The 26,996-nt window shown below is 39.4% G+C and overlaps 1 protein-coding gene across 1 annotated transcript; it reads right to left on the bottom strand.

Annotated features, from left to right (window-relative positions):
• Nucleotides 1–110: 110 nt before the first annotated feature.
• On the bottom strand, nucleotides 111–26,996 carry rubcnl (rubicon like autophagy enhancer). Its single transcript, XM_007891753.2, has 16 exons — nucleotides 26,824–26,996; nucleotides 22,190–22,297; nucleotides 17,074–17,194; nucleotides 15,577–16,068; nucleotides 14,159–14,256; nucleotides 12,113–12,311; nucleotides 10,656–10,784; nucleotides 8,681–8,732; nucleotides 7,042–7,159; nucleotides 5,715–5,860; nucleotides 5,152–5,216; nucleotides 4,306–4,544; nucleotides 3,791–3,852; nucleotides 2,719–2,872; nucleotides 2,250–2,340; nucleotides 111–833 (listed from the first exon to the last, which is right to left on the bottom strand). The coding sequence occupies exons 2-16, from the start codon at nucleotides 22,241–22,243 to the stop codon at nucleotides 721–723; spliced, it is 2,133 nt and encodes a 710-aa protein (XP_007889944.1). The 5' UTR covers nucleotides 22,244–22,297; nucleotides 26,824–26,996; the 3' UTR covers nucleotides 111–720.

A 26,996-nucleotide genomic window follows, 5' to 3' on the forward strand; every position in this document is an offset into this window, starting at 1 on the left:
TTGATGCTACACAAGAAGGTCCAATCATATTATTTTGCAGTTTCCCAACCCCCCTCCCCCCTACAAGATAATATTCTACCACTATTCCTGCAGAATATTCCTGTAGAATTATGCAGTTTGGAGAGACATTTCACTTTTTTTTAAATAAACAAAAAGGTCATCGTTTGGGAGGAGGGAGGTTGTAAATTCATAGCTCCTTACCCAAGAAAACAATTGTGGTGCATAGAAGCAAAACCTAAATACTCATTTGCTTCATGACTACTGCATAAAATACATTTTAGCATTATGTGACATGTTAGAACTAGCTGCGTTGTATGGATAGTAAAAAAATAAAATCTTGTCTTGAAGTCCTAATTTGAGAAAACATATAGGGTAAACTTCTCTGGCTTTCGGATAATCGTGTCCGCTACTTAGACTTCATTTACACTGGACATGTCTGTTAAATTATATATATATATATATATATATATATACATATTATATATATCTCCTAGTTGTGCTATTGCTATGGGTCCCTACAAGTTTATAGTGCATGAAAAAGTTTGGTTTTGTGATGCACAGAATCCATAATCAAATCATAGCGTTCCAGACGCCGTTTGTTATTCAATTTTAAAAAGGATTAAGTTTGGTTCATATTGGGCTTCAGTTACATTTTCGTTGTATAAGTGATCAACTCATTCCAATTGTATCACATCAGATCTGAAGACTCCACATAACTTCCTAATCCATGGGCTGCTGAAAAGTGAGGAGCAATTCTTTTCGTGTCTGAATTCTCAGACACTTTGGACACTCTTCTGATTTGAAGCAATCTTTATGGAAGCAAGCTTTGCAAGCTGATGGTTGGAATGCAACAACAAAAAGTTAGTGAATTAAAATAATTTTCACAACAGTTCATATATACACTTGAAATGGACTGCAATTGTTGCAGTAAAATTGAAACTAAATTGTCAATCAAATTCAAATGTCCCATCTGCCTATATAGGTGGATGTTCAAAGATTCCATGCATGATAATAATAATAATAATAATAATAATAATAATCCTTGCATTTGATATAGTGCTTTTCACGTCGGGAGGACGTCCCAAATAGCTTCACAGAACACACTGTAAAGTGAATTGACTGTATATTTGTGGGCGAACGCGGCAGCCAATTGCGCACAGCAATGTCCCACAAACAGTCGTAGATTGAAAATGACCAATTTTATTATTGTTTTTGGTTTTTTGGAGGGATTATTATTAGGCGTGTGGAGTAAGGAAACTTGCCCAAGGTTTCGCCCTGCCTGGAATTGAACTCAGGTCTCTCACTTGCAAAGCGAGTGCTCTAACGACTGAGCTACAGGACTCCATGATGCGAAAAGAGAAAGTGTTATGGCCAACAATCTCGCAGCTGAGACAAGGAGACAATGCTGTCTGCATAATGGCTGTCACATTCACCTACAAAATACAAACACTAGAATCTGCATTAAATCTTGAAGCACTTTGAAATGTTTCAATAATAAAACATGAACTTATACAGTGCCCTCCACGCAGGGCAGTGTTCAGAGCGCGTAACACGGTCGAAGAGGAAGGTTTTCAGTCGGGACTTGAAAAAGTGGTGAAATGCGGCAAGGCAGAGGGATTGAGGGAGAGTGTTCCAGAGTTTCGGGACATAGTGACTGAAAGTGTGATCTCCGAAGATGATGAGCGGAGGTGCTGGATTGGGATGAGAGTGAAGGGATTTAAGCACAAGTGTGAGGATCTTGAAGTCAATCCACTCAGTGATGGGGGGCGGGTTCTGTGGTTAGTGGAGCCTGGCCAGAACTGGTGAGATGTGGGTACGGTGTTTGGTCCGGGTAAGTACGTGGGCAGCAGATTTCTGAATGAGCAGGATATTTTGAATAGTGGAGCTGGGGAAACCTGCGAGGCGTGTGTTTGAATAATCCAGGGGGAAGGTGACAAATGCATGCACGAGGGTTTCAGCTGCATTTGGGCAAGATATGGACGGAGGCGGGCAATGTGGTGGAGGTGGAAGAAGGTGCTTTGTCAAATGCAAGGATTATCATTTTCATCCATTAATTGCTACTTTATTACCAATTAAGAAAGGTGAGTGTAGTGGGCTGCTCTCCTGAGAATTGGGTTAAAAGTACATCGGGGAGGAACAACTTCTCTCGTCTGCACTATAACTATCCTGAACCAATAGTGTCTCCAAAATAGAAAAGTTCCATTGCTAGCATGGGCAATCCTCCTCTGAAAAAGTACCAGAATACTCACTATTGCATCGTTTGCATTGGTTTGTCTGAAAGGGGAAGATAACCTTCTTATTCTTGCAGAATTCACAGATGAAGCCTTTTCCTAGACACAACTAAAATAAAAGAAATTAAATACTTAAAATCAAAGGGACTTTACATTAATAGCAGTGTTCAATCTCGTTTTATCCATAAACTCTTCATATTGAATAAAGTCTGCCAGGCAGACTCTGGAGGATATGTTGTAAATAAAGGGAAAGAGGGCAAAGTACTTCATGTTTTAATATAGTTAAAGTTTAGAGGGTGATGTTGAAAATGAACCATCATCATGATTGCTTTAATATCAGAGTTTTGAGAATTGAAGAGAGAGCCATAGATTCAGGTTCCCTCCTCACAGGGACCAATTTAGCAACGTCATTGACAAGCACACACTTCAGGATCACTTCCTTGTGGGTTTCTGTCACTTTCTACAAAGAGATTCAAGCAGAGATTACCTGACAATCTTCCACATGAGCAAGTGCAGTTTTTAGAATATCTTTTAGCCCTGGAACAAGCAAGCCACATTTCATCCTCGTAAGATCGTTGAGGGAATAAAGGTACAGCTCCCTTGTCAAATGAGGGTGTACTTGCTGAAATTCCATCATGGCACTACAGAAAAGAGACAAAGGATTACAAAAAAACATAGGTAATCAAACAGCATATTTGTTAATTATTTTGCTACATGTATGGAGAATGTAAACCTTTGCATTTCTAGAAATTAAATCAAGTGGCACCTGAAACCACTGAAGCATCAAATTAAATGCTGTGATTGCGTCTCCAGTAATGTAACCACACATATTTTGTTTTGAGTTTATATGACACTATCAGTAACTCAATAATTTTGTTTAACTTGGTTTGAAAACTATTTGGATCCATATTTAATTTTCTAGTTTAAAACAAATCAATTTGCCTTTGTATATTAGAGGGCAGGATACATTAGCCAATGGCAATGAATAAGAATTACTCAGTTGCAAATTGTATCAGAAATATCACAATAATGTGGCATGATATACAAACAGATTGCACTGCAACCTTAACACACAAAGAGTAAATAAACTACAGCATCAGGATATCTACATTTACACCATTCATTCTGGCGATGGACTTTCAATTTTGAAAAGGGGATTTAATTTTATTTACAACACCTTGTGCACATCAGTACTGCTCCATATTAGACAAATTCTAGAGACAGCTAAATTTGTGCCTTTGAATTTGTAGTACATTGCAAAAATCTGCTGTATGTAACCATATACAGCAACAGGTAGTCTGTTACTCCTAGGACTTTCTAAACAAAAGCTTTCCTATCAATGGTCAGTATTAATACAATATGGAGTGAACTCATACCAATCTTTTAAAGAAATAAACACAAAGAAAAGGATATCCTGTACAGATTAAGTGGCAGACCCAAAGATAAGGGGATACAAGTTGTCACTGGGTTATACAGAAATTAGTTGCTGAATCACCTCTGGGCCATTTCTTATTTATGTAGGTGCATTATTTTTATTTGAATACAAAAGAACATGTTACCTTTCAGCCAGTCTACAGGAGCTTAACAACTTCTTAATGTGAATTAGCTTCTCTTGAATTCCCTGCATAGAGAAAGGAAAAAGTCAGATTACACTTGCTCACTGCCACCTACTGATACAAATCACTATCTATAATACTATAAATGTGATACAGAACTGCTCCATATGAGACACTCAGGACAAAGTATTATTATTTGAGGAAATTAAGAATTTTTTTTCTTAGTTTAGTTGATCAGTGGACAACTCAGTTTTGAGCTGTAGAGTCACATGAACGAATGAGTGAATGTGGGTCAACACAACCCAGTTGTTAATGGGTAAACTACCACCGCACAAAAGTGGCCCCCATTTAGCAGACTGCTCAGAAGAGAAAGGAGGACCAAATGACAGTTTGCTCTTCAAAGTGTAACTTGATAATACCCTTTGTGACTTCTCCTTTTAGACTTGGGTCAGTAACTTGAACACATATCAATCTGACCCATCACATATTAGGGAAGCAAAAACACTCAGGCTACGTACCACACTTTTTCTCAGCTCCTTTACTTTGCTGAGGAGAGCTTTGTTGATGCAGTATATGTTGAATAGTGGGTCATTCCAAATACTCTGCAACAGCTGCTTGGAAAAATTGCACACTGGATACTTGCTGAAATCCCACTTTGTTAGGATGTGGCTTGGGATGGGGGACTCGTCATTCCGATGGCAGCATTCACAGAAATATTTCCCCAAATATTCACAATAACGCAGCTTTTTAATATATTCTGCAGAAAGATTAAAGCTTATTAAATTTTTAATCAAATTACATTAGATTTATTGTCGAATTACAATTCACATTCTCTCCCTTTACTGTTTAACTTAATTCAAGTTATGCCATACCAAGAAATACAACTCACTTGTTGGTTTAAATGCGGTTGGACAGTCAATAAATCTGATCTTCATTTTATTCATTGGATCTAATGTTTGGAGACTTCCAAATAGCCCTTTTTTTAAAAAAAAAACAGGGACTTCCAGTAAATACTCGCGCATCAAACCAACCTATGTGAACTCCAATGGATGGAATCTGTTCCTGCAGCAATGATCCCGTGGGTCAGCAGGAATTCTAATGCTACACCATTAAGAAATACTGCAAATTAAGACTCCATTACTCAGATAATGCAGAAAATGTAAACCATTTAAAAAGGTCATTAGTTAATATAAATTAGAAGGCAATATTCTGTGGCGGCAGAAGCAGAGTACTTCTCTTGGTTGTATTTGGAGAAGATAGATGACAGCTCAGTGCTTTCTTGGGTTTGTTTTGTGAACATTTGGTTGAGGAATTACGCCTATAGCTTCCTGAGGTCTACAAAGCATTGTAACTCTGTTACTTACTGAGCTCTATTGGAGTTCCACAGCCAGCGCACATAGAATTTTGAGCAGCTACAACAGCTTCTCTCCTACAAAAGCAAAAAAGGTTTAGGAACCAAAAGTAGCCCTTGTGGTTATGTTTCAAGAAGACCGAGTCATTTATTTTCCAGCATTAACCCCACAATATTTGTTGTTAAAAATACACATTTAGGAACTTGTCCTACACCAGCATTTTAAAGCCTTTCGTTTCCATTTAAAATTAGTTAATAAAAACAAATTAATTTCACAAAAATATTTGCAGACATTCTTATCTTTCTGGAGGGAATACAAGACACTTTCCTGCAGTGTGACCAGTTACAGTGACGTCCAAATACACTAAAGCAATAGAGAAATACAACACAACTATGTACAAATGCAAATGTGGCCCAAAATTTCTACAGTCTTGAAAACATCTTAAAATTTTGAGATTCTGTAGAATTTGGGAAATTGTTCAATTCAGTTTTCCGCAATTCATTGAAAATGATAGCAGAATCTGCAGAACAGCTCCACACAATTTGTCGAGATGGAAGACTTTGCTGACCACTTACTTCTGCGGCGGATGGAGGAAGAACAGAATCTGAAATCGAGGAGGTGCCCAGTCTTCAGTTCCTCTCAAACGGGAACTTAGTTTGAAATCTGCAGTCAAGTCCACAGACTCCTCGGCACCAGGCAGAGTGTCCTTCAGCGGCAGGAACTGAAACAAAAGGAGAGGTTAAATTCACGCTAAAGTCAACCATCCTATTCTGATCCTCTGTTTGTGGGACATTGCCGTGTGCAATTGGCTGCCGCGTTTCTCCCACAAAATATACAGTCAATTCACTTTGCAGTATATTCTGTGAAGTGCTTTGGGACGTCTCAAAGACATGATGAGGTGCTAATATCAAGTGCAAGGATTATTATTTTGATAGTTCTAAACCCCAAAAGACAAAATGCCCGCAGTATGGAATTTGTTTTATAATTCTGTTGTTATAATCCACTTTATAATTTATATATATTATGTTTTTTATAATTTATATATATTATGGTGCGGGAGAGGACACGGGCTGCAGAGTTCTGGATTATCTGCAGCCTGTGGAAGGAGGAGTTGGGAAGGCCAACAAGCAGGGCGTTTTCATAATCGAACCTGGAGGTGATGAAGGCACGAACAAGAGTTTCAGTGGCCTGAGGGGTCTATAATTTATATATATTTTATAATTTATAAAATATATAAACTATAATATATATATATATATATATAAATAAACTTGATAATTTATAATCCGCCATTGACGGGAGAGCCTTCAGCCACTCTGTTCCCAAACTCTGGAATTTCATCCCCCAGTCATTCCGCCTCGCCTCCTCTTTAAACACCTTCAAGTCCTGCCTCAAAACCCTCTTTTTGACCATGCCATTGGCCACCTCTCTTCTCCTCCCCTCCCTTCCCCCCCACAACCCCAGCTCGGGTCTGAAATGCTGTACTCTGTCCAGCGCCTTGGGACGTCCTCCTGATGTGAAAGGTGCTATACAAATGTAATCTTGTTGTTGTTGTTTCACCCCAAGGTGCAACAGGGTAAATGCAAATACTGAGTCCATGACTGGTTATCATCATGCTTATATTGCCTTGGTTTCTTGAGTCGTGCTTTGAGGACAGTCAGTCAAGCAACTTTCTGCTAAGCTGTGCACTACAGAATTTTGTGCTCAAATTCACCATATGCCTGAAGTACCCAAACAATATTGTTGTTTTAATGTTCACCTGGCAACAAATGTAAGACCCACTTCACTGATAACATTTCAACCTCCACCATTCAGTGTTATTTTGTTTTTTTAAGTCTCTATGATACAACACTTGGGATGCTGAATTAGAAGCAACATAAAAATACCACAATAGCCATGTACCTTATCCAACACCATTTCCACTGTGTCAAATTGATGAATTTCAGACTCTGGGGGCATCCACATTGTCCTGAATGATTTAAACAGTCGTCTAGCTAAGTGTTCAGCCGACAAACGTTGCCTGAAAAAAATATTTTGCAATATGTTTTAAAGAAATTGGTATTCATAATGCTGGAAACATGCTATTAACAAGGAATATGACACTCTCAAGGCAGTGCTCAGAAGGAAAGACTATATAATAAATATAAAAGACTATATAATAAATTATATGCTATCTAATAAAAAGGCAGTGGTGATGAAAGATTCTGGAGTTAAAATTACATGCAATTACAAAATTAGTTTTTTTTTAAAAAAGGAAGAACTGAACTCCAGCAGGAAATATTTCATTCTATTATTTACTTTCCTCGCCACTTAACTGTGTAGCTTTCTCATTCCTCATTTCAGATGATTTATTGATAATAGTTACATCCAAGAGGGGGTTCAATCACAGTGAATGGCCACAAACACTTCGCATATTCTACCTGTTTCCTAGTTATGGCACAGCGTTTCAGATACTCAAATAAGATAGATTGCCAAAAGTATTTTGCCAAGTGAATTTGGTGAGGGATATTTTCAACGTTCACTTGAACAGGTAGACTGGCCCTCAGTTTAATCACATCTCATCTGAAGGGGACAATCCTCCAATTGCAACACTCCGACAGAATTTCACTGGAGTGTCAGCCTAGATGAGGAGCTATATTCCTGATGTGGGATAGGAATCCATAACCTCTGATCCAAAGGCAAGAATACGACCAAACATGATGTATTCTTGAGTTTTATCCAAGAATTATGGGTTATTTAGAACACTGGAAACTTGTGGGTTCCAGAATCATATTTTATTAATAAATACTTTGGGAAAGAATTTATAAGTTCAATGTTTTGATCACTGGTGGGAGGCAGGGGGCCAATACTTGCATAGTAAAATGTTATGCTGCAGCTCTGACCCTTATTTTTGGGTTGATGAACTTTGCCTGAAATTTATTTAATTAATTATATTTTGACAGACAAACTGGGATGTCACAGATGCAAATATAGACCAATAGATCACAGACAAGTTAATCAAGTATGGGCAACATTTTAACATAGTAATATCCACCTTGTCATCTGATCATAAACCCAATGGATTCAGGCTGGAGAGTTCATGTAGACAGACAGGATCTAGTTTGATGATTAATAGCCAATAGAGTCAAATAATACATGAAGAATATTCCCCTGGGAAAGGCTTCTAGTGTCCTTAGAAATGGACCATGGGAATGAAGGAAATGAGGATTAGTAGGAAAAAAAAAGACTTGCAAGTGTGTGTGCACACAAGACTTGCATGCATCGGTGTGACAGAATTAAATATCAATCCTCATCACCATCCTACACCTGGATTGCAAACTTAACAGCTTGCATTTTACATTTAGGTCAAATAAAATGAATAGACAGGCACATGCTTAATTATAGCTCTCTAGTGAGCCCAAGTAGAATTTTTACCCCTGACAGATTCCCACAGACAATATTAAGTTTTTAATATTTACCCTCACAAAACACTAAGCCACTATAATTAGAGGAAAGTGAAGGCACATCTGGGATGTGAACATCACCATAATCAAGTGTTTACCTTTCAATTGCTTTCCAGGTGCCATCAGGACCAAAATTAAGGTCATCAAATTCTGTGATACAAAAAAATTGTTGTTTATGTTTTGTACACAAACATTAAAGCGAAATCATTTTACAGAATGCATACATCAAAAACAAATACAATTTAATGATAAAGGTTACACCAACATCCATAGCATGCATAGTAGCAGCAGTGCACTATGTTAAAAATGAGTTGTGGCTCTTCTCAAAACACACTTAAGGAACAAATTCTTTAACATTCAAACACATGTGAGATTGTTCAAATGGAACTCATGGCCTCATAAGATGTTCTGATATGCTGCATAAGATACAAATGGACATCTTGGTCTGTGGCAAGTTAGCTGATCTCAGCCAAGACAGCATTTGGGATACTAAAAGTGGCCTCAATGCATAAGGTTTATTGGAGGAAAACCAGGAAGAGTTTCTGCTCTGTCTGAATTCCAGAAATCTTTGCTAAAAGGACATGGAAGTTGTGTAAGGACATTAAAAGAGGATCAGATTGGGTTTATCTGTGATGCTGCTTCCAGTGAAACCAACCATACTGTGACCAATCACAAACAACAACTTGCATTTATACAGCGCCCCTCAGGCAGGGTAGTGTCCCAGAGCACTTGAGGCAGCTGGAGGCAATACAGCAACAATTTGGTCCTGAATGATAACCATAATGTGCTGTTGACCCAAGTTCAGCAGGAATTGGATGAAGATTGTCCAAAGTCGCTTCTTACAGAATCTTTAGTCAGTAAAGAAGAAATAACTTGTATTTCATAGGTCTTACTACAACATCTCTGAAAGCACCTAATTGAGGTCTAAAATACATCACGCACAAGCCATGTGCAAGTACAACAACAAGATTACATTTGTATAGCGCTTTTCACATCGGGAGGATGTCCCAAGGCGCTGGACAGTTTACAGCATTTCAGACACGAGCTGGGGTCGGGGGGGATAAGGGAGGGGAGGGAAAGGGGTGTGACCAATGGCATACTTGAAGGGGAGGGTCTTGAGACGGGACTTGAAGGAGGCTAAGGAGGGGGTGAGGCGGAATGACTGGGGGATGGAATTCCAGAGGTTTGGGGCAGAATGGCTGAAGGCTCTCCTGCCAATGGTGGGGCGGGTGGGTCGGGGGACATGGAGCAGGCCAGAGCCGGCTGAGCAGACGGAACGGGTGGGTTGGTAGGGGGTTAGGAGGTCGCAGAGGTAGAGTGGGGCGATGCCACAGAGGGCTTTGTATGTGAGGACCAGGATCTTGAACTGGATCCTCTGAAGGATAGCGAGCCAATGGAGTCGGGCGAGAGTGGGGGAGATGGGGTCACGGAGTTTGGTGCGGGAGAAGACACGGGCTGTAGAGTTCTGGATTATCTGCAGCCTGTGGAGGGAGGAGTTGAGAAGGCCAACAAGGAGAACATTTGCATAGTCGAGCCTGGAGTTGATGAAGACATGAACAAGAGTTTCAGCGGCCTGAGGAGTGAAGTAGTGGCAGAGTTGGGCAATATTATGGCGGTGAGGGAAGGCAGAGCGGGTCATGGCTTGAATGTGGGGAAGAAGACAGTTGAGGGCTAAACAAGATACCTAAGTTCCTGACTGGCTTGGTGAGTTGAAGTGTGCAACCATGGAGGTTGATGTTGCCAGAGTCTGTATTTATCAATGCAAGATTCCACAAGAGTCTTGAAGCAAATGATCAATTAAATCAAATAGACTTGTCCAAGACACTGGAAGAAATTCCCTTCTCTGTTCCAATAGCATCATGTTCATGGCAGATGGGACCGCAGTTTAATATCTTGGCTGAGATTAAAGACAACATTTTCATCCCACCTGTCTGGGGACTGGTGAGGTGAAAATCCAACTCAGGAAATTCCCAATCATCTACTCATTGGGCCAGATCGTAAGAATGCTGTACTTTCAAACATAGATCAATAATTCAGTTATTGGTGTAGTCAGGGCCATTCCGCTACGTGTACCTATGATCACAAACCCATCATAAGCATGGTCATCAGCATCAGCTGCATCATTATCACCATTTTGTTGGTCTTCATACAGGGTCGTGGTGCCAGAGTCGAAGGAATCGTCCAGTTGGGTTGAGGAGCCACCTGAAAAATATACAGTGAAACTCTGATAACCTGCCCCTGGGATAAGTTGTCAAACCCACATAACTTGTCACTTACTCAAGAAATAAGAAATAAGAATTATGATCTTTTGATAACTAGTCACTCCGAATATCTTATAACATGGCAGGTTTTCGCACTTTTGAGACAGTGTTTCCATGTAAAATACTTCTAACTCATCAATGGACAAAGATAGCAAACAAAGATAAGATTTTTGTGGTCATTTTTGCTATGTATTGTTATCAGCTTGCAGTTTATGTATCCACATTTAATGTATACCAATTACTGTAACAGTATCCTGTATGTTTCTGTTATTCAATTTCTTGCATTTGTGGGTGTTAGATTTATGTGAGCATTTTGAATAAAAAAAACTAAAAGAATTTTAAAAACGTCTTTCCTGCACCATTCAAGTAACCGCACTCATATTTGGTCAGTCGGATATCTGACACACAAATAAATCACCATTAAGAATGTAGATGTACGCCACCGACACATGGAAATTTCTCTATATCTGGAATGAAATGCAATCTATTTTGAGTGATGCAAAATGATCATCGAATTTCAAAGAATTAATCACAGGTTCAGAAGAGGCAAGATTTGGGGACCTCAGAGTGTATGTTGGGATACTGCTGGAATTTAACCAGCTAAAACTGTATTGCTTGCCATGAGATCACCATCTGGCAAGCATCCTGCTGGCTGTCCCATTAGGGCTTTGGTCTACAGGGTTACTGCTCCCAGTGACTTTTCTGCCCCATTCAGCATAGAAACGAAAGCCACTATATAAATGTAAATTGTACTGTCGTACATTGTATCCACTTCCCACCCAGGAAGAACAGCCTGGATTTCCTCTCCCCGGCCTTGGATCATTAAAAACACTAATACAGTCTGCCATCCTGAGGTCAACTAACTCAGCACAGACTAGGGTTCAAACTTGAGATCTTGCTGTTCTATAATAGTTCAGTTCCACAGTACACAAGACCTTTAGCAAATTAGCAATCTGGAGAAAATGGTTCTGTTACTCGCAACACACTTTTCTAAAATTGTTACAACATACACTGCAAACAAAACAATAGTATATGGTTGCTTCAATCCACGACTGTTTGTGGGACACTGCTGTGTGCAATTGGCTGCCGCATTTCATCCACAAATATACAGTCAATTCACTTTACAGTCTATTCTGTGAAGCGCTTTGAGACGTCTAGAAGACGTGATAAGGCGCTATATCAAAGGTAAGGATTATCATTATAAACAATGAAGAGCGAGGTTAATGCAGTTTAACCTTAATGAAAACAATAAATACAATTGGTACTCACATTCATAACCACTGTCTGTGGAGTTTATTGACCCAGAGTGCATTTCCTTCTTGATACAACTGCTGATATGATCTGCTGGTGTTGGGGTCCTTGAAAGGCAATAATCTTCCGCCAGTTTTGATTGCTCAGATAGGATGTTGCATTTTACATTCTCTAAAGTAGCAATTACCATATCGGCAACAATTAGATGAGTATTCTCCTGCAACCAGAAGGCAAAGTGAATGCCACAGCATTGCGACTGATATTCTCAAAGGTAGATCAGGACGCATCATCAACTTTATAATGTACTAAAATGTCTTATCCTTTTCCACATCCCAAATACTTCTTAAAGTATTACAGGGAAAGGCATAGTCTTTTTTCTCAACTATAATATTTTTAGCCATCCATCTTTTCTCTGATACTCAATCCAACATTTACCTTCTTTTGTCCGCGTTCACATGCTGCATACCTGGACTCCACATTTCTTGTTATCACAGCATCTATAGCACTGCATTGCAGAGTTATTATGCTAGCTGGAGAGAATCATATCCCAACAATGTCAGCACACTTTACAGTATATTCTGTGAAACGTTTTGAGAAGTCTCAAAGATGTGATAAAGCACTATATCAAATGCAAGAATTATTATTATTATTTTTATGTCTAGATTGGCAAAACATGCTGACAGATAGAAGCTGTAAGAAAATACAATCTGGCTCCCATTCTCAATAATAAACTGGTGCATTTCTGAAAGTTGGCAGCTGAAGCGAGAACTTTTGAGTTTGCTTGCTTATTTTACATTGCCAACTATGTGTGGCTAAAAACACTGCTTTCAGCAACCTTTCCACTTCCTATAAGCTCTCCTGCTGAATCCACAATTGAGGTAGATTCTTGCAGCTGAATAATTAAATGAATATCCTCTGAATAAAACAGCAAGTTTAAAAAATTATGTAGCAGCTGCAGTTTTTAATATACTATTTACTTCAATTTTAATATACCATGCAATAGTACAATGGAATGCAATAGGATGTTTATAATAGGAGACCTTACATAACAATTTCCAAACAGTTCCTTAAATAAAGAAACTAGAAGCACATCACTTTGACTTGCAGAAACTTTGCTCCTGCACGATCTAGCTGTTCCCTCAGGTCAGCTTGATATAGTTCTGGTTACTGGAAAGTGTCCCCCACTCAAATTCCTTAATTCATGAATTCTGTATGAAGCCACCACACATTAGACCCCACCTCTTTCACTCCAATATTTGGGCATTAAATCCATGACTGTTTGTGGGATACTACTGTGTGCAATTGGCTGCCATGTTTTGCCCACAAAATAGTCAATTCACTTTACAGTATATCCTGTGAAGCTCTTTGATATGATGTGATAGGGCGCAAAATCAAATGCAAGGATTATTATAACATTAAACAGTCAGAACAGAAAGACATTTAAGGTAGGGCGTTATGGAAATGGTTGATGTAGAGCACATGGCAGTCCGATAGGTGTCTACTGAGAGTAGCTTGATATTTGGAATCTACCAATATCCTATAGTGCTGGAAACTCCAAGTCAACCCGATGTCAAACTTGGAAAATTCACCCAAAAGGAGTTAATTTATTCCAAATTGACTAAAATGCATCATTTTTAAGTTATGAAAGAAAGCTAAATTGCCATTTTCTTTTAAGAACAATTTAGCTCTCCATTCTGACATTTCCTAATATAAAAAAACATAAATCAAATAACTTTACATACCACTTGTTCAAGAATTGGGGAGAGGGTGAAAAACCTTCAAATATACTTTTTTTTCTCAATCACAGAAGAACTTGGGCTCATATATCCACATCCCTCTTCAAGCACAGATTTAAGTCAAATTGTATTTACTAGAATAAAACAACTCAATCTCACTAATATAATGACAAGAAAATGACATTTGTAAAGTGCCTTTGATGCTGGGAGGACATCCCAAGGTGCTGAACAGTCGGGGATCTAATGAGGTATATTGGGAAAGATAAAAACAAGTCTGGTGAAATTGATCAAACTAAAACACACAGATTAGCCAAGTGTGATTTCTCACCCTTTCCAGAGCTCTGCTTGCACTGAAACTAGGATCTGAAAGGAGACTTGTGTAGATAATAGTTTCTGTTCCTTTATTTGGGTCTCGCTCTGCACTCTCTGCGGAGAACAAAAGTTGCAGAATTGAGAGAACTGAAAGTAAAACGTGTACCCACTATTATTTTTTTTAAAAAAGTGCTTTATTCTACTGGATATTGTTCCCCTATTAAATTAGTTGCAATTATAATAAAGTGCAATAAGAGACAACGTCAACAAGGATAAGTACCCATCATGCAAAAGTAATCGTGGTGGTTGTTGGGACCACAGACAGATGAAGAAATGATGCTTTGGTAACAGTGACTAAGTCACAGAATTCCTATAATCAAAGTATTCTCCAGTAAACATGGTACAATTGTAAATGCATCATGCCCCATTTACAATCCATGAACAAAAACAAAAATGTTGTCATGAATGCAGTTACCCAGGTGTTAGGCCAATACCAAACTGCATAGTGATTATAAACCCTAATTGCATAGCACCACCTTCTCAGGCCAACTCAGGATGGTAATTAATGCAGCGCTATCAAAGTTGCCACATCCTAAGACACAATAAAATATAAGGTTCCTAAATATATGATCAAATATATACATGAACAGACACATTGTACCATTTTTTTGTCAGCCATGGGTCTGACATGTAGAAACCCAGCACAATTCTTAACCAAACAGAGTTCCATGCATTCTATCTATACATGGAAATTCTAGAGATGTTTATTGGAATAGAATATGCACCCTCTTCCTGGAGGGACGCATCCTGTCCCCTAATTCAAGGAAAGTGTTATTTGCAGTTTGGCGTCAAATCGTCGAGGCTTGGGGAACTCAGAGTGTGTGTTAAGCTCTGCTGAAGTCTAACCAGCTACATTGAGTAGCTCATCATTGAGAAAAGTGTCTGGCAAGCTTTCCCAAAGCTTGTCCGGAAAAGACCACCCTAGCATTTACAGCTTTGGTTTGAAGGAAGAGTTCCTGCCCCCGGTGACTGGTTTGTCTTCCAAGTCCTGCCATTGAGCCAGCCTGGCTGTGAGGTCATCAGCAGTGCCCTGGAGTACTGTGGATCCTCCTGGCTCAGGAACTGGACAAATGAGACCATGTCGCCAGTTCAGTTCCAAGGAGAACCTACTTACCTACCCCACCAAGATAATTAAGCATGGCCTATTGGTCACTATTAACATCAACAACAACAAGATTCCATTTATAGAGTGCCTTTCACGTCGGGAGTACGTCCCAAGGCGCTGTACAATTGGGTCAGGACCCGAGAAGGGGGGAAATGGTCAGGGTGAGGGGAGGAAAGGGAGGGAGCGAGGAGTGGGTAGAGAGTCGAGAGGGGAGCTGAAGGCACGGTCAAAGAGAAGACATGTACTTCACTCATTATGATCTCTTTTACCTGATTTGATACACGATTCAGATTGTATACGTTGCGAGTGCCTCTGGTTGATCTCAGATCTTGTGTTGCTGGTAGGTGGAACCCCGTCATTAAAGCTTATACACCTGGCAGCTGTAGATTGTGCTGTATGAATGAGTTTTCTCAAACTGTTAGAAACCACATGACCAGTTTGTGCAGTCAGTTCATCTGGTGGATCCACTGAAGTGTTGCTGCTTGATGCATCTTCTCTCATGACTATCTGAATTACAGTGCCACCTTTCTGTGGCTTATTGTCATTGTGAGTCTTCTGATTCTGCCATTTTTTTATCTCACCATCTTCTACCACACTTTTTGGAGAAAGCCTGGAACCAATCATCAATTTTTCTCTGGAAGGTGGTTGGAAGTCAGATGTCACGGCAGACAGTAGAATCTCTTTGATGGTTTCTGGGCTGTTTGAGCGATGCCCTGGACTCACTGCAATCTGGCCCATCACTGCAGGCTTACAATATTCACCTGGTACAAAAGAGAAAGGTATAGGTTCAGCTGAATCTTCCTTGGAACTTAACTAAGTGCATAATGTGGTCAGATAACAAGTAGGGTACAGAATGCCAGCAAAAAAGTTGCTGTTCAACCTAATGTTCTTTCCATTCTAGGTACAAGGGGTCAACCTTCTTGTGGAAAGTTACATTATGCTTTGCTAGTTTTCACAGTGGCTGCTCTTACACCTGTTCAAGTTTGCATAGGTGCTTTAAACAGGGTTTAAATGCCATGGTGCCTGACTATATTTTTGGAAGCCATAATTGTTTCAATGGTTGTGGGAGAACCCTTGAAAAAAAATGAGAAATTGCTTTGTTGTTCTAAAATATCATCAATCAACAGCTGGTTCCAGGCTTTCTTTAAACCTTGCACTCATTTTGTTTTATTCTGTAAGAAGTGCCTGAGCAAAACATAGTCTCCAACAGCCACATTGTCTTATCATTGCCCAATTTGCTACCAACAGATCCCACAAGAAGCAAATCAGCAATGTAAATGTGTTAGCTTCCCTAATTGACATCAAAACTGGAGGAAGACATGACACATGCAAAACAATGCTGCATCAAGCTTATGATAGTGCCACTGATGGTAGCTCTGCCACCAGTAGATCTATGCTAAGCTAAATGAAGCAAATTGTCTTTGCTGTCAGAGTTCATACGTGCTGCAATGGATTCAGCCATCATTATTGGCAGCATGCAAGTGTTGGTAGGCAGTAAAACGTGAATAGTTGAGAGAAAGGAACATCAACATAAATATTGGTCCTGTAGTTGTTGCCACCTATACAGTCCATGTTAACACCTTAACACCCGCAGAACACTAGACCAATTGCAAAGTAAGGGTAGTGAAAGCTGGAGAAAGGCACAAGAGTGATGGTGCTTGGCATAAACCAAAGACTGTAATGTTCCCTACTGCATTTGTAATAGGACTAAGACTTGCATATCCAATTCACTCAAAAACTTAGAGTGAGGTTAAGGAAACAAATACCTGACAGCACTGATGTTTGTGGAGAGTGAGGGAGAGGACATGGAGCGCTCAAATGGAATCCTCCTGGAGTGGGCACATTCTTTGTCTTCGTCATAGACCATGGAACACTTTTCCTTGTCAACTGCAATAGAAAAATAGAAAACAAGTCAAGTACCGAATGGAACTGATTTCAATAGCCCAAGGTGTGTCCTTCCAGGGAGAGGAGAGCACATTCCAGATCAGATACAGGAACATTCCAATGTAAAATTGTCATACATACAACAACATCTTGTATTTATACAGCACCCTTCACGTGGGGTAGCGTCTCAGATCACTTGGCATACATATGTCCTGGAATGTTTGGCATACATATGTATAACTCAAGTCTGGATTAGATACACTTAAGCATGGCATTGGATTTCTGCATGTGTCAGACATCAGGCTGGTACATCCCTAAAAATGTAGCACAGATGACATCTAAGATGAGGATATAGGGAACTGTTGTTCAATTTGTTGGAAATATTCAGTTGGTAAATTTGACAAGTAGAGAATAATCCCTGGCGTGTTTACTTATAAATATAAACACTCTACAGTAAATCCTGTGAAACAACAAGATTACATTTGTATAGCGCTTTTCATGTCAGGAGGACGTCCCAAGGCGCTGGAGAGTGTACAGCATTTCAGAACTGAGCTGGGGTCAGGAGGGGGAAAAGGGAGGGGAGGGGAAGGGGGGTGACCGATGGCATTGTCGAAGAGGAGGTTCTTGAGGTGGCACTTGAAGGAGGCTAAGGAGGGGGTGAGGCGGAGTGACTGGGGGATGGAATTCCAGTGGTTGGGGGCAGACTGGCTGAAGGCTCTCCCGCCAATGGTGGGGCGGGTGGGTCGGGGGACGTGGAGTAGGCCAGAGCCGGCTGAGCGGAGGGAACGGTTGGGTTGGTAGAGGGTTAGGAGGTTGCAGAGGTAGGGTGGGGCAAGGCAATGAAGGGCTTTGTATGTGAGGACCAGGATCTTGAACTGGATCCTCTGAAGGATAGGGAGCTAGTAGAGTCGGGCGAGAGTGGGGGAGATGGGGTCACGGAGTTTGGTGCAGGAGAGGACACGGGCTGCAGAGTTCTGGATTATCAGCAGCCTGTGGAGGGAGGAGTTGAGAAGGCCGACAAGAAAGGTGTTTGCATAATCGAGCCTGGAGGTGATGAAGGCATGAACAAGAGTTTCACTTTGTGGACATCCTCCAGGCACTTTCACGTCTGGAGGATTACCAAATGCAAGGATTATTAGTCAAAATTTATAAACTTGTGCAAATAATTGTTCCATGTACAGATGATAAACCACTAAAATCTCTCCTAGTGTCCAAGCCCATGCTCCTCCAGGTAATTATCATTTACTTTGTGATCGTCTATAAGAACTTGCTATATGCAAACATGCCAAATTTGCCTACAAGTAAAGAATCAAAATGCTTCACAAGATCATACACATTTTGTAACTGTTTCTTGTTCCAATGCATTTGATCGTACTTATCTAGCACAATACAGAATTCTGATTCTCATATTCAACTTCCTTCACTGAACCAATTTTACATTTGTTAATTTTCAGCTCATTTTTGCTCTGACTTCTGTTAGGGTGTTCTTCCTATAGGCTTCAGCTGCTCATCAGCATCTCATTCAAGTTGCCATTCTCCTTGAGAGCCTCACAGCTGAATTTAATCCTATTCTTACAGACAAGTATACTTTTCAGCAGGCAACATTGTAGAGGAAGAAGCACAACTGATAGTTTTCCACTTTCCTAGCCAGAGTATTAAGGTGACTTGCAACTCCCCAACTGAGATCAGTTATCGCAGCACAAACCAGGATGCAATTTCTTTTAGAAATTAAACCAAAGGGGGAAAGGTAAGACAAAAATTAATAATAACTGCTGGGTAAAACTCAAAGAGAAACATTTGCACTTCAATTGTAAATTATAATAATCCTTGCATTTAATAATAATAATCCTTGCATTTGATATAACGCTTTTCACGTCTTCTAGACGTCTCAAAGCGCTTCAGAATAGACTGTAAAGTGAATTGACTGTATATTTTGTGGGCAAAATGCGGCAGCCAATTGCGAACAGCAGTGTCCCAACAAACATTCGTGGATCGAAGTGACCAATTTTATTATTGATTTTTTTTAAAAGGGATTATTATCAGGCGTGTGGAGTAAGGAAACATACCCAAGGTTTCACTCTGCCGGGAATTGAACCCAGGTCTTTTGCTTGCAAAGCGAGCGCTCTAACCACTGAGCTACAGGACTCCACTATTACTATTTGATATAATAATAATCTTCACATTTGATATAACACCTTATCCTTATCACGTCTTCGAGACATTTCAAAGCACTTCACAGAATATACTGTAAAGGGAATTGACCGTGTATTTTGTGGGCCAAACTTGGCAGCCAATTGCACACAACAGTGTCCCACAAATAATCGTGGATTGAATGACCAAGTGTTATTCACCCCAGAAAGCAATCCGCCAATGAACTAACAAAAGGATTCCTACTTATTGCTAGGTAAACAGATGTGTGAAATTGTATTTTGGTCATATCAATTTCCATGCTTTAAAATAATATTTTAAAATTATTTTGATGAAAATAAGGAAATATTACAGAGCACATTGGATGATGATATCTCCATGAAAAATTTACACAGAAGCAAACATGCCTCAAATGTTTACAACGTTATAGGAAACCACACAAAGTGACAAAAGGATCAAATTTCATTTAACACATACGTTGATCAAATCATTAATGTTTTCTACTAGAGAAATGTAAACTTCACCACCAATCCTTAAGAACAATTAAGTGGTCAGCACTGACAGCTAAATCCAATGTCCACACCATCTAGACTAAAAGAGACACAGTAATTTGCTTTAGAAAATAACTTGCCACATTTGTTTATTTTGGGAGAGAGTGAAACCTTAAGAGCTACATGCTGTACGCTCAAAGGGATTTCTAGCATTGCCCTGTACATTTGCAAACAAATATAAAATATTGTCAAATAATCACTAACTTTTCTAACTTAAATTTTTTTTCTGGACAACTCAACATTTATTACTTCAAACTTTGAAAACATTCAACCAAACCTACAACCATTCATATAGCCCAAAGTCTTAAAGTTAAGTCTTATCTTTAGGTTTTGTACCTCCACTGAGGCTTTCCGATCTTCTGCACCACACAGTACAGCTCAATCCCTGAGATAAGCAACCAGAGGTCAGGTGGTCAAGAACAATTGGCACAAAAATTCCCACCTCATCTAGTATTTGTACAAGCCATTAACTATCTTATTTAAGTCTTTAAAATAATCACAGCCATTTATTTCACTAGATGCCAAGACAGCTACTGGCTATATCCTCCTTTTGATGCTTTGCAACATTTTAAAATAACTATGAGAAAAAAAGCCAGTTTGATATTAGTTTTATTAAGAACTCTGTATATTAAAGAAGGGAAAGAACAAACTGCATGGATTGGTCTGGCAGCAATTGCATTAAGAACACTACACGTGCTTTGCCAATGTCCTGCAATAGAAATCAGCTGTCTTCAATAAATTCTCTATTGCTCCCTCTCCTACCTTCAATTTCAATATGCAAAGTGCTAATGAGAGGAATGAAAGAGCAAACAAGTGTTTCTCTTACTTCTTCTTCCTCGCCAAATGTAGATTCAGGGGATTGATGTACTAATGTTGTTTCATTAATAACATTATATTCCTTTCTACTAAATTGTTCATTTTCCACAAAAAGAATAATTTAAGTTGTTATGTTACAACATTTCCTTCCTGCCTGAATACTTTCATTAGGGAAGCATTTTTGGTTAATGTAAACAATGTTATGTTAATAATCTTTGCATTTGATATGGGGCATTTCACATCAGGAGGAGTTCTCAAAGCACTTTACAGTGAAGTGTAGTGACTGTGTATTATGTAGCTGAACAGGTCAGCCAATTTCCACACAGTGCCATAAATAACCATGAAGTGAATGACCAATCTTTTATGAGGGAAATATTGGGCAGGACAGTAAAACAGGTTTTCTGTTTGATTCAGACAAATTTTCACCTCCAATTTTCTCCCCTTTTGAAGGCTATTGATTAATTTTTTCTTTTCTACTGGGTTAAGGATTCTCAAGTCTCTGTCATATCCCAAACAACTGGCCATTGGTGAAACATGGGACTTGAGTGGGGGGCAAAGTAATCACAGCCGAGTTAATTCTGTTTTCACCCAACTTGGCATTCACGCGCAAACATACAGTCTCTACACTTTACAGTTTATCCTGTGAAGCATTTTGAAACATCCTACCTGAAAAGCATTCTACCAAATGTAATGATTATTAATAAGACAGACATTTTCAGCTGAGGTCCATGGAACAGAAGCTAGGAATGGGAGTCCTGACTTGTCTCCTCAGGTGCTCAGGCCTATCGTGGTTGCTGCCCAGTCAGATCAGCTAATTCAGACCTGCAAGCCATGACTCAGTGCTACTGCAAATGGTGCTTTTAACCACTGGGCCATTCAGGCTATCTTTATAATTATATTGCTGCCTTTCTCTTGAACTATGTACCACGTTGGCAACAGCACTGGATATTAATTGAGTGAAGTATAAAACCAGTCACCTTAGCTTTGTCCAGATAATCAGAAAAACACATTTCAATTTTTTTAAAAAAGGTAAGGTAGTTTAACAGGCATTGTATTCATGAAGACATGTTTGCAAATCTTTTGTCAATTGTTTACCAGCACACATTGTAATGAAGCACATCAATAAATTATTTACATGTGACATTATCATGATTGAAGCAGTGGCCTAACTCCTCTCCTTCCCCAAACAAGAAGTGATTTGTCAACACTGACGTGATCATTTAAATAAAGATATGGAGGCACTCTGCAGGTCATGAATATAAAAATATTGTACTACATCAGCCATATCACTGCTTAAAACTGTTTGGACTTTCTGATCATGCACTACTACAGACACAAGGGTTTGTTCTATTTTGGTAAATTTATCAAACTTTTCGACACTGCACCTAAATGGTGGATTTGATTTTAGGCGCATACTGTTTAGTAAATTTATCAACAAGGGAAGAATAGCCACTACAAAGTCCAAATACTGCTCCACACTCACCATTTTGTGACTGGGAAGATCCTGTGTTGTTCCACTGCTGTCAGTTATTTCCATAAACGTTCTAGTGATTCATTATATTCCCATTCCGGGATGGAGCAGGTAGAGCAGCTGTTACAATTCAGCAAAGTTTATAATTTAGAGAATGACAAACAGAGAATTCAAACACAGTCACTATTGTCGCACACAGATGTATCAAGTTTGGTAACAACCTGGTAACCAGGTTTATTAAAACATCACTGAACTAATACATCTTTCAGATCACAAATGTACAGCTGGATTTCACCTGTGGGCCATACCCATGAAGCACGTTCTTAGTGTGTTATGCTATCGCTGCAGACGTTTTATAAGTTCACTGAAATCTAAAAGAATAATTCGATTGAATGAAAGCTATTAACTGCACACTAGTCATTTGTGCAAATAATTAGGAAATACTAGATGAAATATAATAATGTACGGTATTTACATAAAATTCATTGTCTAACTAAACAATTGAAACTATCATTGGCTTTATTATATATGATATATCTCATGTAAAAGGAGATGGCCAAAGGTGAGATTAAGATTTAATGCAATAAATCGATGATTGTAGAGATAGAGAACAGAGAGTACTGTATCAATTACAGTGATAGAAAAGGAGATGACAGGCAAGTAATTGGTAAATACTAGTCCCAGATTCTCAGGGTGTAATGGTTGAAAGCATGTCTGTGGATGACATCAATGAGAGGGAGCACATACAAGAGAAAAAGGAGGGGGCTGAGGACAGAGCCTTGGGATACGCTGCAGCTGACTGTGTGAGGGTGAAAGGAGAAACTGGTTGCGTAGATAAAGTGATGGTGGTGGGTTAAGTAGGACTCGAACAAGGAGAGTGCAATTCCACTAAGATGGATGAGGGAGGAGAGGCAGTCTAGGAGGATATCATGTGGGGTGGATTCATTAACCTTATCATTGGCCCTTGTCAGTTGGCCTCGATTGACAGCAACAACAACAACAACAAAATTCCATTTATAGAGCGCCTTTCACATCGGGAAGACGTCCCAAAGCACTGGACAGTTGGGTCAGGACCTGAGCAGGGGGGAAATGGTCAGGGTGAGAGGAGGGAGTGAGGAGGAGGGAAATGGTCAGGGAGAGGGAAGGGAGGGAGGGAGGAGGGGGTAGAGAGTCGAGAGGGGAGCTGAAGGCACGGTCAAAAAGAAAGGTCTTGAGACCGGCCTTGAAGGAGGAAAGGGAGGAAGCAAGGCGAAGGCACTGGGGGATAGAGTTCCAGAGCCTAGGGGCTGAGAGGCTGAAGGCCCGGCCACCGACGGTTGGGGCGGGGGATGTGGAGCAGACCGGAGCCAGAGGAACGGAGGGTACACTTGCTTCTGGGTCAGAAAGTTGTGAATAACAACAACTTACACTTATATAGCACCCTCTACGCAGGGTGGCATCTCAGAGAGCTTAGACATTAAAAAGTGAAGAGTTTCATTCAACTCACAGAAGTTTATGGGAACTTGTTTGTGAAAATGGCTACAGTCTTTGACTACAAATACAGTCACATGAGATGTTTTGGGTGTGATAAAAATGTAAGTTCTTTCTTCTTTCAACCCAGAACTATTCTTATCCGTTCTCCAGGCTACTTATGAGCTTTTGAAGCTTCAATTAGATGATTTTTTGGGGAGGACAAGTTTGCAGGGCTATGGGGAGAGAGTGGGGGAATGGGATTGATTTGGGTAGCTCTTTTCAAAGAGTCGGCACAGACATGATGGGCCGAATGCCCTTTTTCTGTGCTGTATAATTCTATGATTCTATGATAATTCATCCTTCAGGTTCTGTTCTGCTCTTCTTTTCAGCTCAATTCTTGCTGAATACCCTGGTCAAATCCAAGTATGGACAGTAGACCCAGTAGAGTCAGGGAACCCTAATGGTAGGATTGTGACTTAAACTCTGTTGTTTGTTTTGTTGCTGATGATAAACAATTAAAAGTTAATAAGAAAAGTAGCATTTAATGCCACTACACATTCTCTAGAGCAGCAAACAGTTTGCATTTAAGAACTAAAATCTCCAATGAATGCTGCTTTTATACTACAATGCTAATAACACTGCATGTGAAAGTCAAGTGGCAGTATTGACATCTGAATAGCAACCCTGCAACTTCTGCAGTTTGGAACAATGTAAAACAAAGCCAATTGACTAAACAAATGACTTACCTGCAGAGGGTGCCACTTGCTGGGATTCATTAAAGTGTCTTTCAATAAGTTAAGAACTTTTACCAGAAATTTTACCCCATTACTTGCAGCTTCTGATTGAATCATGAAATTCTTTTATCCGGTTTTGAAAAATGTACGATCGACGACTTCCATTCTTGAGTTGGAGATAACTGTGCACAATCAGTTTTAATGCAAAATACCTGATCTTCATATTTGTTTGCTGTCAATGCCATATAAACTGACTGGCTGGCTGACTGACTGACATTAATGGGTTGGAAAATGAGAGTTTGCAACATGGGCTTGTTGATCTATAATTCATAGATGTACAGATCTATAACTTGACAAAGTCTTTGTGCATTCCCTTAGGATTTCAGTGACACTATTCTCTCAAATAATGGTTATTAAATTTCAAGCTGATCTCGCAGGACAGTTTTCACCATTACTTGGCAAGTTGAAAACAGATTGGCTAGCTCCTTGTCAGTGTCGTAATTTATGGCCTGTATTATCTATTCTTTGTTTGTGAGAATCAGAGGACTCCACACAGGTTTGATGAATAGTAATACCATTTTTAAACAATGAATGGAACTGACCACCTAAAACAAGCAACAGATGCTTCTGATGAGTTATGTCAGGCTGATTTTGTGAGTTGATCATTGTTGAATCACACTGAGATCATGGCCTCAGTTTATTCAGTGGATGAGGCATTTGGATGCTTTTGCACTTTTAAAAATTTGCTTAAATAAATAAACAGTAAGGAATTGGAGGTGCTTCCTCATACCAGATCTGTCAAAGTACAGTTATATAGCTCTGCTGGCTCATTTGGTTTCTACACACATTCACATTGTGAGGGCATTACTGTACATTATTAAATCATTTTACTCATTTTTGTTTGGTTGGGATATTTGAATAGAGGAGAGACACAGGAATCAGCACTGGGTTTGTGATTAAAAATAGTCCTGTGAAAAGTGATGTTGTACTCTTGAGGCCATAAGACATTGTATAGGATTACCTCTGAGCAATGATTGGGTATACGTGTACCAATGTTTCTCTTTGAAACAAAAATAGGTAAATGAAGTCATAGGACATCTGACCCATCATATATACAAAGTGTTCCTTAGTTACTGGCTGTGAGATTCGATTGGAAGAGGTACATTAGCTCCCCAATAGCTTAACTACTCAGTAGCTGAACTCACTGGACTGAGTGACTCATGCACTCACTCAATCCAGCGAGTTCATGCACTAAGTAGCTACCGTGTTCCCCAGTCTGTACTGAGTTAGCTAATCTCAGCCAGAGCATTGGTCAAGGTTTTATAACTGACCTCATCGGTTGGGTTACAGAAGGAAAAATCGGGCACTGTTCCCAATCCTGGGGAAGAACTATATAATAATCTAATAAGATTCACTGCAAAGTGGAGTGACTGTGTGTTTGTGGGTCTATGCAGCAGCCAATTTGTGCACAACAATGTCCCACAAACAGTCAAGCAAAGCATTTTGAAACAATATGGCACGATAAGGCCACAAAAATCTTTCCTTCTAACCTGAGAAGAGAAGTGAAACTAATCATTACCATGTGCATAAGGCTTAACATATATCATCAGTGTTGAGGATCGAGAGTGTAAATCAAACTAAAAATAAAGAAAGTGAGTTCAGATTGGATCATATCTCTATCTATCACTCAAAATAAATCAACTGTTGAAACAGCCTGAGCTTACAAATTTGGTAACAAGCAGAGATAGCAGCAGAGATCGTGGCACTATGTGAATGTGCACAAAGAGGTTTGAATGTCTTCAAATAGATTTTGTACAAAAGCTGTACATAGCAAAACATTCTAGTTTTTGTGAAAACTGTAACAGATATTCATCACAATACATTTGTGAGGTAACAGACCAGATTGCTTTGCTTCCAGGAAGAATATTTGGTGACATGCAGAAGGACAGTTGAATAGAAACCGAAATAAACATAAATGGAGACTAGCTTTAAATCCAACCTTAGAGCCAGCCTCGTATATCAGGCCTTCACTAAACGGAAAGGTCTTTACTCATTTGTAAAAGAACAATTCAAAACAATGTTAAATAGAATATTGCAAATACTCTGGCACTCCTTAAATTACATTTGAATTGAACATACAAAATACACTACAATCTACAGTACATCCTGTGAAATGTTTTGAGATGTTTCAATAACATGATAAGGTGCTATATCAAATGCAACGATTATTAATATCATTACTTATATTGTTCATATTAAATTATATTGACTCGAAATACGTAGGACGCAGTTCTAGCTAATTAAACTGGCTTTACTGTTCTATCCATTGTGCTTCCATTATTACACATTGATTATATACTTGCAATTATCAATATATATATGATTATATATTTGCAAACTGCAGCCAACGCTGATCAATTTGACTCAGCAACTCTGTTTAATGAGGAACTGAACCCTTACCTCTTCCAAGTACATTATGGAGAACACACAATCTCCCCAGCCTCCAGCCAGTGAATATGCAGTAGCTTTAGTCACAGAATGATCCTGTTTACAGTTGGCACTTAGCTAATATTATTTAGCTAGCTGAGAGAGGGCTGAAGACTTTCTACAACAGCACCACCACCGCGCTCGTT

Source organism: Callorhinchus milii, unplaced genomic scaffold, assembly GCF_018977255.1.
Source record: "Callorhinchus milii isolate IMCB2004 unplaced genomic scaffold, IMCB_Cmil_1.0 Scaffold4, whole genome shotgun sequence".
In the NCBI taxonomy this organism is placed as follows: domain Eukaryota; kingdom Metazoa; phylum Chordata; class Chondrichthyes; order Chimaeriformes; family Callorhinchidae; genus Callorhinchus; species Callorhinchus milii.

Excerpts from the sequence above, each read along its gene's own strand:
- rubcnl (XM_007891753.2), bottom strand. The coding sequence starts at position 22,243 with ATGGAAATAACTGACAGCAGTGGAACAACACAGGATCTTCCCAGTCAC. Across the intron at positions 17,195-22,189 it reads ATCTTCCCAGTCACAAAATG|TTGACAAGGAAAAGTGTTCC; the intron begins GTGAGTGTGGAG and ends TTTCTATTGCAG. Across the intron at positions 8,733-10,655 it reads TGATGGGTTTGTGATCATAG|AATTTGATGACCTTAATTTT; the intron begins GTACACGTAGCG and ends TTTGTATCACAG.